This window comes from Sitophilus oryzae, unplaced genomic scaffold (genome assembly GCF_002938485.1).
Source record: "Sitophilus oryzae breed Bouriz unplaced genomic scaffold, Soryzae_2.0 scaffold_857_pilon_pilon, whole genome shotgun sequence".
Classification (NCBI taxonomy): Eukaryota; Metazoa; Arthropoda; class Insecta; order Coleoptera; family Curculionidae; genus Sitophilus; species Sitophilus oryzae.
This window is the reverse complement of record NW_022147480.1, coordinates 1,950,464-1,965,240: the sequence shown is the minus strand read 5'-3', so window position 1 is coordinate 1,965,240 and position 14,777 is coordinate 1,950,464. Positions and strand designations below refer to the sequence as shown.

At 35.4% G+C, this 14,777-nt stretch overlaps 1 protein-coding gene across 2 annotated transcripts in view; it reads left to right on the top strand.

Annotated features, from left to right (window-relative positions):
* LOC115889934 (glutamate receptor 1-like) overlaps positions 1–14,777 on the top strand; it is a 68,631-nt gene that overhangs the window by 39,070 nt on the left and 14,784 nt on the right. Inside the window, exons 17-18 of one of the 2 annotated variants that reach the window (XM_030910038.1) lie at positions 5,683–5,895; positions 6,030–6,337. In XM_030910038.1, the coding sequence (XP_030765898.1) occupies positions 5,683–5,895; positions 6,030–6,311 (495 nt within the window). In that variant the 3' untranslated portion in view covers positions 6,312–6,337. The remainder of the gene's footprint in view (positions 1–5,682; positions 5,896–6,029; positions 6,338–14,777) is intronic. The other variant, XM_030910039.1, reaches the window with a different exon arrangement.

Below are 14,777 nucleotides of genomic sequence, written 5' to 3'. Positions count from 1 at the left end.
TTTAAAGTGGTAGATTATAGATTGTACGGGAGAAAGCAATTTAATCACCGCGACATTACAGATATATTGTGTCCCCCCTTTCTTGAGTTACAACTCACCATAGTCTCAGAGCTTTCACAAAAGCCAGGATCGGAGACTGTTTTAAAGAGGTTGCGAATAATTGTGTCTAATAATTGTGTCTGTTTCTTGGCACAAAATGGAAACGGTATGCCAAAAAGTAGGAAACATTTTCGAAACCTATATATTTTATAAGGTTTTACATGGGTTTCCAATGTGTGTTTCCAATGCGGAATCAAAATTTTTAGAGGAAATGTTTCGAAACATTTCCTGCAATTTGTGTCCAAGATGTTCCCGTTTTCAGTAGCCACTGTTTCTAAATCAGAAGAAACAACATACCAAACTAAAATAGTCTATGTCTGTGTGTGGATTTCAAAATGAAAACAACCATCAACAATGTCGACCTCCGCCATAAATTTTTTGATCTTTTTTAGGTTTTCTCGCACGAGCCTTTGAATAAGAAGACTAAGGAAGGAGTATAATGCTATCCATGTATTCATGCATGGTGGGCGGAAAAAGGACTCTAGGGTGGAGATCCTTGACAGTTCTGTTTGACGATTCATTTGACACATTTAAATTTGATTTGAAATTTTGTGGATTTGTCAGTCTTTACGGAGCTTATTTTATGTTATTTATTATTTATTCTACTACTGACAGTTGTATAAAGGTAGTAAATCTAGATGAAAATTGTGGCAGAACTTAAATTAACAGTGACACTATCGCGATTTATCGAAAAACACTCTAAAATAGTTGGTTGTGTAGCGTGCGGTAGATATCGGCAAAAATCAAGTGAAATAATGGAACAACTTTTCGCTAGTAAGTGACTATATAATATGCGTACGTGTAGTAAATCGATCACTTATGAAATTCACTTAAATTAACTAATTATATATTTTTTCTTGCATTTTTGCTTTTATTTACTACTTATCAAAGAATTTAGATACGTCAATTTGACTTACCTGCTTCAGTAGCGTATCGGATGTTTGTATTAATAAATAATTATTAAAACTTATCTATTTTTATTATAATAATATGTTTTTATAACAATTTTAATTACTACCAACATTTATTCACAACGAAAAATAAAAAAAAATACTGAGTCTACTGCACGTCTACCCTACATCATAGTTTTACATTTTTTAAATAAAATTAGAACGGCACTGATAAACCGGAATTTAAGTCGGCCATATTTGAGTCCCATCGGGGTGGACCTAAGATTTTTGATATTCTCCTTCTTTAGTCTTCTTATTCAAAGCGCACAACAAATGTCTAGCAAAAACAAATTTATCGTGTAATTTAATAATGTACCTACTTTCATATTTTTAATGCCCCTTCTATATATCATTATTTGTTGCTACAAAATATTTTTGTTTGAAATATAGATTTATATTTTTATTTCTATATCATGGTTCTGAAAATAAAAATATATAAATTAATGTGAGTAGAACGCGTTCTTATAAGTTTAAAAGCTCAACAAAAAAACATATATTTTTAGAAAGGCTCTTCCTAGCCAACATGGCGGATTTTTAATTCATTATTTTATAAAATTGGTATGGAGTCGGACACAAATCATCTCCTGTATATCAGTATATTTGCGTCTAAAAAGAGAGAAACTCGTGTTTCGAAAGTGAATCGACAATAAATGGAAACCTTGTTTTCAAAATGTTTCGATTTGGCGCTATCTGTGCAGAAATTTCCAACTAGTCACCAATCAACACTGCCAATCAAAACTTGTGATCAAAATAATTAAAACATTTTTATTTACTTAGTATAACACAATCAAAACATAAAAACATGTATTCCATTGTGGAAAAAGAGAAAAAAACGTTTGCTAGTAACATTTTCCTTCGGCCTCCTGCAGAACAAAATCAACCAAACTGCAGAACAAAATCAAAAGAATAAAGTAAGGTTATGTTCTCATATATGACAGAATATCAAATAAATTATGGAAACTTTTCAGGCACAAAACGGGTACGAAATCTGTAACTGTGAGCCACATCTGTTTCTTAAAAGTTTGGAAAATTTGTGACACTAAAATCTTTATTGTTATAGCTTATATAGCGAAACCATATTTTGGTAAAATGTTTCGAAACAAAAAGCGATTTATGTTACGAAACTTACGTATTAAAAATGCGTCAAATTAGTTCCATAACTTTTGTGTCTTGACACAAACACCATCATTGTTTCGAAACTGTTTCGCAATGTTTCTCAGCAGAGATTTTGTGTCTAAAAATGCTACATGTGTGTGCTCGATGGCATAAAGTTTTGACTATTCCTACCTCGGTTACTTAGGATTGGTTCCAAGTCGTGCTAAAAATATTCTATTATTTATTCTAATACATACTAGAAGTCAGGAATATTCAGAATTAATTTAAATAGGTAGTAAATACACTGTGATACGCCACTGATTGGCTGGCTTATTGACGTAGGAATATTCTTAACGTATCGCCGCCGGCTCTGCCATCGCTAACACCTTCTGCCGCTTTTCCCGTCATCCATCATTTTTCCTATTAATTTGCTCTCGATTTTCACACACGATCGCAATAATTTACTATTTAACGCCGATTTGCCCGCCAGGGACACGGATTTGATGAGGTTCGTTTCAGGGAAATTATTATCTTCCTAACAAGCAACGCGTTTAAAGCAGACTCAGCAGAGTCAAGCAGCGTTTAAAAGGATCAACTCAGTATCCATCAATTCGAAGTTGGTCAAAGAAAAAGGCTCATGGCTTGATTGGTTATCTTTCTCCATTTGTTTCTGTCTTTCGCCTTTATTCTCCACCCATCCACTCTTATCCTTCTTAAGTCCTCTTCAACATCCTTTTTCTATCTGGTTCTCGGTCTACCCTCTTCTCTTTCCACCTATTTCAAGTTTGATTATCATACTAGGAATTCTTGCTTCAGCCATTCTTTCAATATGTCCCAGCCATCTCAGTCTTTGTGCTCTGGCTACTCCCATTATACTCGGTGCCCGATATAGTTGCTTTAATTCTTCATTTGTTCTTCTGGTTCATATGTTTGTAAATTCAGAAATTGTAAAACCATGTATGCCTCCAGATGCTGTCCCTCCAGTGCTTGAAATAGGCTCTGTCATTACAACGGCTCGTTCTGGAACACTTACAGCACCGTGAATCTTTTTCACAATCTCTATTTTATTGTTGATGGACTCGTCGATATATCCTGCCGCAACCGTGGCAGATCGCCATCCTCCGTGTCTTTTTAACGTTGTCATGTTCACTCCTGCATTTGCCAGTAATGTAGCGGATGATCTTCTCATACAATGGCCAGTGTATTGCTCAGGATGTTGTAGGCCCAAGTACGTAGCAATTTTTGATGGCATTCTTGAAAAAATATTGATTCCCACGCATTTACCATTTTTATAAAACACAAAAAAGCTTTTATGGGGAGTACCCTTTGGTCTCAAACGTAGGTATTTTCTGCAAAATTCCACAAGATTGACAGGAAATCCTTCTAAAAAAATACTTCTCGTAAAACTTTGTGGTTCCTTGGACTTCGTATCGGGTATCATAACATACGAGACTTTTCTGGCAGTATTTGTGTTGTAGCTTCCTATGACTGGTTAATAATTTCTTGCGGAAGATCTTCCTGAATCTTTTTTCCTCCAAAAATCTTCCTCTGTATTTTTCTTTCCCATATCTCTAGTCTCGAACTTTCCGTTACATTGAACGTCCACGTTTCACATGCATACAGCACTATTGGTCGTATAATTTTTTGGTACATTCTAATTTTTAAACTACTAGAGATGTTCTTACTCTTAATATTTTCTGTAGTGCGCTAACAAATACAGGGTGGCCCATCGAAAACGTTCCGCAAGGCATAACGGCCAGAGTATTTTTTTTCCAAAAAATCCAAAAACACGTCAATTTTGTTTGTGAGGGGGACAACTTTTGCCCCAAAAATGATTGCAAAATCTTCAACCCTCTAAGCGGGGGTGTCATCCCCCAACTTTTTTCAAATGAGAAGGGGGGCCAAGTGGTGCCGCAATGAAAAGAGCTTTCTATTCCCTATATTTCCGCGCTTTGTTTTTGGAAATCGGTCCAGTCATTGAGAAAATATGAAGGAATGAAATTTGAGAAGTTTATTTAAACATTTATCAGAGTAAATGATAAGGATAAGTTCCTTCGACTAATTTGCTGTTTTTTCTTATTATTTCTCGATGTTTACGCATTTTTTCACTTGCAACAAGGTTGAACAATCAGGTGCGGTAGTTGCTAGATAGCTGATGTGTGACTTGTGCGTTGAAGTTCTCAATATCGTTAAACTGACCTACAATAGGAGTTCCAAAAATACCAGCCCACCAGGCGACCTGGTATTTTTTTTGTACTACATTTTTCAAACGGTTATTGCTCGAAATACATTCGATAAATATAAATAATGAATAGAACCTTTTTTGGAGCAAATTTTATAAGGAATATTTTTGACAAGAATAAAAATTTTTGACGAGAAAAACGAGAAAAACCACCGCAGTGCGTATTGGGGGTGGTTTTTGGGGGTGAAGCTCACACTTTACAATTAGGAACTCTTTTGATTTTAAAAAGTCTCCTTTTAGTACGTATAACCTCAACATATCAAAACTTTATAATTTTTTTTTCTAAATATGCTAACATCAACGTACTACGATATCAGCTCTTTCCTATCTCTTGCTAAGAGAACTAAATCATCTGCAAAAGCTGAATAGATTAGGCAAAGAAAATAAAGTCTTCCTACTCTGGTTACGAGTCCACCAAGGAATAGAGGGTAATGAGAAAGCAAACGATCTAGCTAGAAATGGACGGAACACTCCACTAATTTGACCAGAACCGTTTTTTTTTCGTTATTCTATTCTTTGATTCTACTCAACATAGGCAAGGAAAATTCTTATACAGTTCAGTGATTATGATAATATTTAATCAAAATGTGTAATTTCATTTTTGTTAAATAATCATGCTTTTAACATGTAAATGGAAATAAATAAATCTCATTCTTTTTTATCACTATTTTTATGATGTGAATAATTTAATTATTATGGTTCATACCAAATAAACTTTCAGTCACGTGATTAAACTTGGCCGGCACAGCGTTGCCCATTTTTGTATATTTTCTTTTAATCGAAATATTTTAGCAAACAAAAATAAATTAATTATAAAAATATAAACAGTTATTATTTACATGAACAAAACTCACCTTATTTACAGCACTTCAGGGACATAAAGGTTCATTACTACCGCTTTCCCGTTCAAAATATTTTAATAAAGTTGCGAAGTTTTTTTACGGCTATTAAGCTATCTTGTACACTTCGCACTAAAAGAGGTTCTAAAAAGAACAATGTCAATTTAAATCAAAACTCGTAATACAATACTAAGTACTAAGTCAAATGTCAAAACGAATGACAATATCAGGAAATAAGTAAATAAATGCGGCAATTTGTCATTTTTTACAGCAGAGCTGCCACCTGAATCCCCAGCGCGAAATCTAAATCCCAGTTAGTCAGCATGGCGCCTAACATGCCCATGGTTGGCAAAAATGAATTTAAAAATCGCGCTCTCGATTACGTAACTAAAAATTTAATTGATATAAAATATATTACACATTTTTCATAGGCTGTTATTTTTCTTTAAATTTTCAGGAATCTCCACGCAACGAGCTATCCCTAAGCAACGTTGCCGGAGTGTTCTATATCCTGATAGGCGGACTTTTCGTGGCCATGGGTGTGGCAACGTTGGAATTCTGCTACAAATCGCATTTAGAAGCTAAAAGAGCCAAAATTCCCATCAGTGACGCTATCAAAAATAAGGCTCGGTTGACACTGGGTGTTGGAAGAGACTGTGACAACGGAAGGGTAAGTTTCCTTTTATATTAGCACCATATCAGCATTACCTAGCTGAGTTTTTTTCATAAAGAAATAAATATGGGGCAAGTTATTTCATGTTACAATCGAAACCTGATCAATATCTCCATCTATCACAATTACAGCATAAAAAAATACACAACTCACACTCAAACCAACCACAACAACACGCGAACAATCTCAATCAACAACAAGCGCCCCCGCACCATCAGCAACCGGCGCAAAACAACTGTCACTCGACCGCTGTCGTGACGCGATGCCCGCGCCACCTTAACGCGCACGCCGGTAACTTGACCATGCCCCGAACGAACCACCAGGGCTACCAACATTTGCATCAGCCTCACCATTACACGCCGCACCATCAAAGGCAACAGAACGTTTTGAACGTGGGCATGGCCACGACTTAAACTAAAGTTAAATGGTGTGGGTCATTGTAAGTCACTACTGTATTTAACCTGGCACTAAATTTGGGCACACTTACTTTTCCCTGTACACCACACACTTCAACAAATTAGCACATGTAATATTTAACTGTCCCTCATAATTGTAGAACGTAATTTTGAAAGTTATTTAAAATACTTACTTATTATTATCTGAGGGCTTATGATCAAGAAAAATCACAGATCTTCCTGGGTCTGAGTAAGAACAATCTTCGGATTGTCACGGGATTTTTAACAGGACACTGTCTCCTCAATGAACACCTCAGTAGATTGAAACTAAGAAGAAACGGCGAATGCAGATTCTGTGGGGAAGATGGTGAAACACCAGTACACCTCATCACTGAGTGCGCCGAGACGACAACCATTCGTGCCATGAATTTTGGTACGACTGATATTGGAGATGGAGAACTACCCTCTATAAAACCGTCCCAGATACTGGCTTTTGTCAAAGCCCTGGGACTGTATGATGAGTTATGATTCAAGAAAGGGGGACACAATGGATCTGTAAGGTCGAAGTGATTAACCCCCCTCCCACTCATTCTAAATTCTAAAAAAAATTCTACTTATTTTAATGGATTGATGTTATGATATTAACTTTGAAGACAGCAGATTTTCTGGAGATACTTTGTATGTAAGGTATCCTCTGATCCCTGGAAAAACTTGGAACTCCGGAAGGAAGATACAGAATTGAATTTAAAAAAAAATGAAGAAAAACTACTTTAAAAATTGCAGACGATAGACTGTTTGGATATTCACTAGATCTTAGTAGTTATAATAAAAAAATATAATTTTATATACAGGGTGGTCTAAACTGTATTCCGGAAACTTCGGCAGCATATTCTGCAGACTGAAATAAGTAAAAAAGTTCCTATAAATGAATGTCCTAAAATTCTTAGTTTCGGAGATACAGGGTATAGAAGTTTCATTTTTATTTCGATTTTTTCCAAATAATTTCTGCAATAACGTCAATATTTCGATGAAAATTGGTATCTGGGAGTTTTTTGACATGAGAAATTTGATTTTGATGTCAATATGAGTCCTACTAGTAGAGGGGCGCCACCTACATATTTTTTAACTGGTTTGAAGAGTAATAACTTTTCGTCCGTACCTGTATAAAACTACAGAGTAAAAAAATATACATTAAAGACGTTTTTTACGTAAAAAAGTCTCTTGGTAAAAATCGCTACGAGTATTGGTTTTCGAGATATTTGGAATCGAAATTATCAATACCTGTCATCATTGACATAAATTAAACATGTTGACTAAATAGTTATTTGACTGAGATCATAAATTTGAAGGTGTTTGTGCCAAAAGTTCAACAGAAACTGTTTTATTATAATTTTTTTGCAAAAAAATTATGATTAATTTAAAAAAAAATAATAATTTTCCAAATTTATTATTTCAGTGAAATAACTATATCTACTCAACGTGTTTATTTTTCGTCAATAATGACATGTATTGACTATTTCCATTCTAAATATCTTGAGACCGAAAAAATCGAAATAAAAATGAAACTTCTACACCCTGTATCTCCGAAACTAAGCATTTTAGGATATACATTTATACAAACTTTTTTACTTATTTTTATATGCAGAATATGCTGCTGAAGTTTCCGGAATACAGTTCGGACCACCCTGTATATCAAAACCGATTGATTTGCTTATACCAACGAAAAAATCAAACCGAATGCTCACCACGCAGAACAATGCAATTGCCATTAATCCTGAGCAAGCTTTTCTCGACTAATTTGAACGATTGTGGAGATAAATAGGTTGCGAATACAGCACCAGCAGGACAGCGCAGCAGAATGCAGCGCGTTTCGAAGACAATGGCCCCCATTCATTATGCAAGAACGCCACTGTAGCAGGACGCCGACTGTGTTTATGTGTGTGTTTGTGTGTGGTCTCTGGACCGTCCCGGCTTTCCGAATCTGGACATTTAAATTCTAGTTCGTTGATTTGTTGTGTTGAAAAATATTTTCTCTTTTCAATTTAATTTTTCTTTAGGTAAAAAAAATAATTCATGACATCCTGCATAGATCATGTACATATTGGTCGAATGTTTTCTTCTTTAGATAAAGTGGCAATGATTTCAATAGGATTGAGTTTTTTTCATAAGTACTCTATGATAACTTAATTCTTCTGTTGATTTCTGGTAGTAGAGATCCCGAGCTGTGTACTAGTTGTCCCAAATATATATATCCTTCTACTATTTCCACTTTTGTGTTATTTATTAGAATGTCTTTTTTGTCTATTAGTTTGTTGTACATTTTTTTTTCCATAACGAGGGGCCGTCCACTGCCGGAAACACTGCGACCTATGAGGCCTATTGTGTTTGTCCCCCTTCTATATCTGCACCCATTCTCCTATCCCTGTGCCCTGCACTAGCTTATGCAGGTCCTTGATAGGATGGGCGCATAGTTCCTCGGGTTCTAGCCTAGCTTTCCCAAATAAAAAGTGTCGCTTGCGATCCAGAGCCTCGCAATGACATATTATGTGCTCTGCTGTTTCAGGATCTTTATCGCACAGTCTGCAGCAAAGACTACCTTGATACAGGTTGAGCTTGTACAGGTAACACTTGACAGCCACTTTATTCCTGCTAAGCATTAGCAGTTCTTTTTTCAGTTCGTTTTAGAGCTAGGTCCTTGGATAAAAGCCTTGCTGTGCCTGCGCCCCTGTCTGTTTCTCCAATGGACATGGTGCTTTTCCCTGATCCAGAGTCTTAGTGTACTACGGGCCATACATTTGATTATTCCCAGTACTGGCTCTGGACCAAGATTAGATGCCGATGATCCCTGCCTAGCTAGCTCATCGGCTTTTTCGTTGCCTTGGATGCCGCTGTGGCCCGGCACCCAGAATAATTTAATTAAGTTCCTTCGTACCAGAGCTCCCAGTTCACTCAGGCATTCCCAGACGAGCCTCGACGATACCTTTGGGTTCATAAGCGTGCCGCCTGAATGACGGAAAGTGATTACTCTTCAAAACAGTTAAAACACATGTAGGTGACGCCCCCTATAAATAGGAGTCATATTGACATCAAAATCAAATTTCTTATGCCAAAAAACTCCCAGACACCAATTTTCATCCAAATATTGACGTTACTTCAGAAATTATTTGGAAATAAACTAAATAAAAATGGAACTTTCACACCGTGTATCTCCGAAACTAAGCATTTTAGGACATTCATTTATACGAACTTTTTTACGTATTTTTATCTGCAGAATATGCTGCCGAAGTTTCCGGAATACAGTTCGGACCACCCTGTATATTTGCAAGGGTTTCTATGTAAGGCCTTATTTACAATACCTTGATTCGCTAGAGGGCGTTTATTATTGCCTTAGGATATATCGAGTCTAAAACCTTCTGAAAGTCTATAAAGGCCATGGCTACTAGTTCGTATTTTTTTGTTCGACTGATGTGTTTCTCTTAGTGTACTGAGTGACAATTTGACAACGAACAGCGTCTAATTGCCTCTTAATATTGCCTCTACCGATGATAGTATGAAAATTTGGCGAAACACGTCAATTTAAATATCAAGGGGGACAATTTTTGAGGTATTTGATGTCTTGTTACTTTCAACCCCTTGACCCCCAGGGCACCTACCCCTAAAATTTTAAATAGCAACCTCTTTTCTTTTACCATTTTTGTGTTTCTTATAGAATTCTACATAAACAGCATTATTTTTTTGTCAAAATTGTGATACTTAACCTCACAAATGAACGAAATGTATTTTATGTACATTAAAATTTAATGCATCTCCCTGAAAAATTATGATAATGATAATGAAATACTGGAAGGCTTACGTTTACTACTTTATGAATTTTTCAAAATGGGTTCCATTCTTCTCCAAGCACAAGTACAACCGGTATTCAAACTGTTCTTCGGCGTTTTGAAAAGTTTCAGGTGAATTTCAAGTGGCCCCATAAGAAAAAGTCCAGCGGTGTCGGATCTGGTGACCTAGGTGGCCATTCTATGGGTCCCCTTCTACCAATCCACTGCTCTGGGTAATGATTATCCAACCACTCTCTTACTGGGCGTACATAATGCGGAGGCGCTCCGTCCTGTTGGAAGTGCAGCAAATGCTCATCTAGAAAAAGATTTCCATTAGTGTCCCTTTGATTTTCCACCTCACGAATTATAAGAGGTTCTATAGCTGTATCTAACATTTCTGCATAAATTTCACCATTTAGATTTTCATTAATGAAGAGAGGACCGATGATACTATTGCCTAATATACCCGCCCAGACATTTATTTTTTGAGGGTATTGCGTATGCCCCTCTCTAATAATGTGAGGAATCATGTCGCTCCAATAACGACAGTTTTGTTTGTTGACCTTGCCATTTAAGTAAAAAGTGCATTCGTCACTGAAACAGATATACTTTATTAACCTGGGCTAAGTAATAATCTTGTCCGTCATAATTTCGCAAAACTCAATACGTCTGTCCGGGTCATCGTCCCCTAATTCTTGAGTAATTAGGAGTTTGTATGGATGAAATTTGTGAAGCTTTAATACTTTCTTGACTGCCTCACGCGACAGACCAGTTTGATCTGCAACTATATTACGAAGGGACGTAATGGGAGCCATAGCAACTTCACCAAGAACCTCAATCTGAGCGGCTTCATTGAGCAGTTTGGCTCATTCTTTTTCTTAATGCAAACAGATCCTGTTTCTTCAAATTTAGCTACTAACTCACGAATGTACTTATGTCCAACATTTCTTTCACGATGTGTTTCGTTGAATGCGGCCGCCGTTCTTGCAAAGCAGCGATTTTCAGCTCCGTAAATGAAAATCATTTCTACGCGTTCAGCGATAGTGTAAACCATTTTAAGAAACGACAGTAATAATTGAAAACTATTGAAATTGTTTATGAAATTAACTTTCACAGCTTATTTCACTGATCCTGGAAGAACATGAAATAAATAATGAACACCAGGAGTCGGAAAATAAAGAACAAGTACCTACTTATCATTTGTTCGAAATATCAGGAATAAGCAAAACGAGAATCTTGTTTTGTCGAAAACGGCAAAAAAATTAAATTACTTTATGTTTTGTAGTGGCGATATCGAAGACGAAATGCAAATAAATAAAGGAATTTGGAATGTATAGTATTGGTAGGTACAAACATTTTTAAATGAAGTTCTATGAGGCGGTGAATGCAATCCGTTTTAAAATTAGATATTAAATACATTTCATTCATTTGTGAGGTAAAGTATAACAATTTTGACAAACTAATAATGCAGTTTATGTAGAATTTTATAAGGAACACAAAAATGGTAAAAGAAATAGGGGTTGCCATTTAAAAATTTAGGGGTAGGTGCCCTGGGGGTCCAAGCGTTGAAAGTAACACGACAACAAATGCCTCAAAAATTGTCCCCCTTGATATGTAAATTGACATATTTTGCCAAATTTTCATACTATTATCGGTAGAGGTAATATTAAATACTGTTCGTTTTCAAATTGTCACCCTGTGTATATATGTGGCCAGTCGTGCTGAAGTCGCTAAAGCTTGCTTGTTTCTGTTCCTTACCGTTCATATTTATAAATATTTTTCTAGCTAGTGCACACACAGTAATTTACTCTAACCTTTAAGGTGGCATTTCGGAAAGCCCCGAAAGGTTGCCGATATTTCAATTAGGCCCGGTATTTCGTTGGAGCGGTCGAGCTGCGGCCGATCGATAAACACCGCACCGCATCCTTGTTCTAGGTCAGGGAGTACATTAATCCAAGTTAAAAGGTGCAAACCGCACTCAATTACCAACAAACAAACACTATAAATTACATTCGGACTTTAAACCGGTTTTAAACAGAAAATAAAATACTATTTTATACCTTTTTTTCGACTAATTTTCTGACCAATATAACATTGTTTTTTTGATTTATATAGTTCTTTTATTTTTTATACCTCAGTAGAAAGTTTTGATGCTCTTATAGTTTTATGATAGTAGATATTATCTACTATAAGTATCAATAGTTATTTTTTATACAAGACGATAAAATGGTATTTTATTACTATAATTTCGGGAGACGATAATGCCATTTTATCGTCGTGTATAAAACAATATTTTTTCCATAGCGAGTTGCGTTTTAAAAAAATATTCAGAAATTATTATTTCAAGTAGAAAAAATATTGTGCTGGGTTGGCGTTGGTTTCTATGTAATTTGACAAATAAATAAAGCTGTTTCTTTTTTTTTGTCAGTTTTGAGTATTTCAATATTTCTTAATTCTCTTTCGAGTCGATTGCTGATTGAATTGGAGCCAGAAATGGCTCAAAACGAAATAAGTAAATTACCAACAGATATTCAAGCTGAGGCGACAAACGCCGTATCCAAACTGCTTCCATTTAAATCCCGAATAACTTATAAAAAGGAATACAAAAATTTTCAAAAATGGAAGCAATTAAAAAACGTGCGAGAAGAGATAAAGTTTTTAACCTATCCTCGCTGTTAAAGTATCATTTAATCTACCCTTGCGGTTAAAGCACTATTTTATCTACTATTTTTGATAGATATAAAGCAATTTTAACAGTTGCTATGGAAAGAATATATTTTACTTGATTTAAAAGAAATGCGTATCATACCGCAACTGGTTATGCATCTCTGACATCATCATTTTCAACTTATTCAACAATTTCTAATTATGGTGTAGCCTCCTTCAAATGTTTAGGTACTCTGTTTATAGTTGGGCGATCTTTGTCTATTGTTGGCTCTGCAGGCCCAAGTTATCTCTGCTATTTTCCTAATATCACGGTCCCATCTTATGTTTGGTCTTACTCTAGGTCTCTTAATTTCTCGCGAATACCATGCTCTAATTTTCGTGGTCAATCTGTTGTCCGTCCTTCTTGCAAAGTGTTCTACCCATTGTCACTTGAGGGATTTGATTCTGTTTGATGACATCTATTATAGTAAATGCCACGAATATTTGGGAGTGATTCATCGCTTGATGAAGTTAGAATCGACAAGCGCACTATCATTTTTACATTAAATACGTAAATTTTTACCGCAGACGTAGGTTTTTAAAGGCCCGGTCTAATCATCTGCCTGCGCTCCTCCTACTTATTCTAAAATGTTAGCGTGATTGACAAAGACGATACTATATCGCGTTTTTTTGATTGGTTCGTTTTTGTGCGTCAGTCCATTGGTGTGCTTGCAGTGCGACCAATGGGGCATTCCATTTTATAACCAAATATATGTTTTGACAAGACTTTGACAGTTAAAACAACAAATTACAACAGATTATATATTGATTATTATATGACTTTAAACACTACGGCACTGGAATTAAGTTTTATGTGGCCTTGAACAGATTAGTTCACATGGTAGCGACCGATGAATCACTCCCAAACATTCGTGGCGTTTACTATACCTGGGTCTTTTGTCTTACCCACTCTATTCTTTTATGGTCCTTCTTGGTTATTCCCAGTATATTTTATTCCATTGAGCGTTATGCGACTTGCAATTTTCTTATAATGTCCGTTTTAAGTGTCCAGATTTGGCATGCATAATCATGACTGGTAGTACACATAGGTTGAATGTTTTCTTCTTTAGGTAAAGGGGCATTCTAGGTTTGCATATCACTGGGTTTTTTCTATACTTCTAAGTACTCCACGCTAACTTAATTCTTTTGTTGATTTCTGGTAGCAGAGATCCCAAGCTGTGTATTAGTTGTCCCAAATATATATACAATGTTATGCTATTTACTAGAATGTCTTTTCTGTCTACCAGTTCGTTGTACATTATTTTAATTTTTGCTAAAATTATTTTGGGACCTACTTTTTTTAAATACCTTTGAGATCTTTTAAGATCTCACTCTATATAATAGTAAATATTCTCTACTATAGGTATCTAGTATATTTACTTAATTTAAAAAAAAATGCGTCTCATACCGCGATTGGTTATGTATCTTTAGCATATTTTATAAAAATATACAGGGTGTCCAAATATTCCGTGGATATAAAACTACTACGTATTTTTGAAATCAAAATAAATTAATTGGACATAATTTACCTTTGTACCAAAGTGCTCCATTTGTCCGTTAGAGGCCATCAAACAAAAAAAATAAACACATTTTTTAAGATATCCTAACAACCATTATTCCAATTTGAATGAGATTTTGGGTGTCTATGTTTTGTCAAGTACTTTAACATTTGACTTTCACAAAAATCACCGACGACCGATTTGTTTTCATAAAATTGTCCTTTTAGTATTATTACTTACTTTAGTATTACATACTTTTTGAGGAAAAAAATATTTTTCCGAATCTGACAAAAAAATGTCTCTTGTTCTATCAAGCTATGTAGGCACACAAAATGCGCTAATAATCTAATTGACGAAAGTATGGAATTTTATGTTAGTAGCACAAATGGTGTTTGACAATAAGCTTCATAAATTTTAAATTCGGACAAAGAAACACTTTTGTATAGAGGTAAATTGTG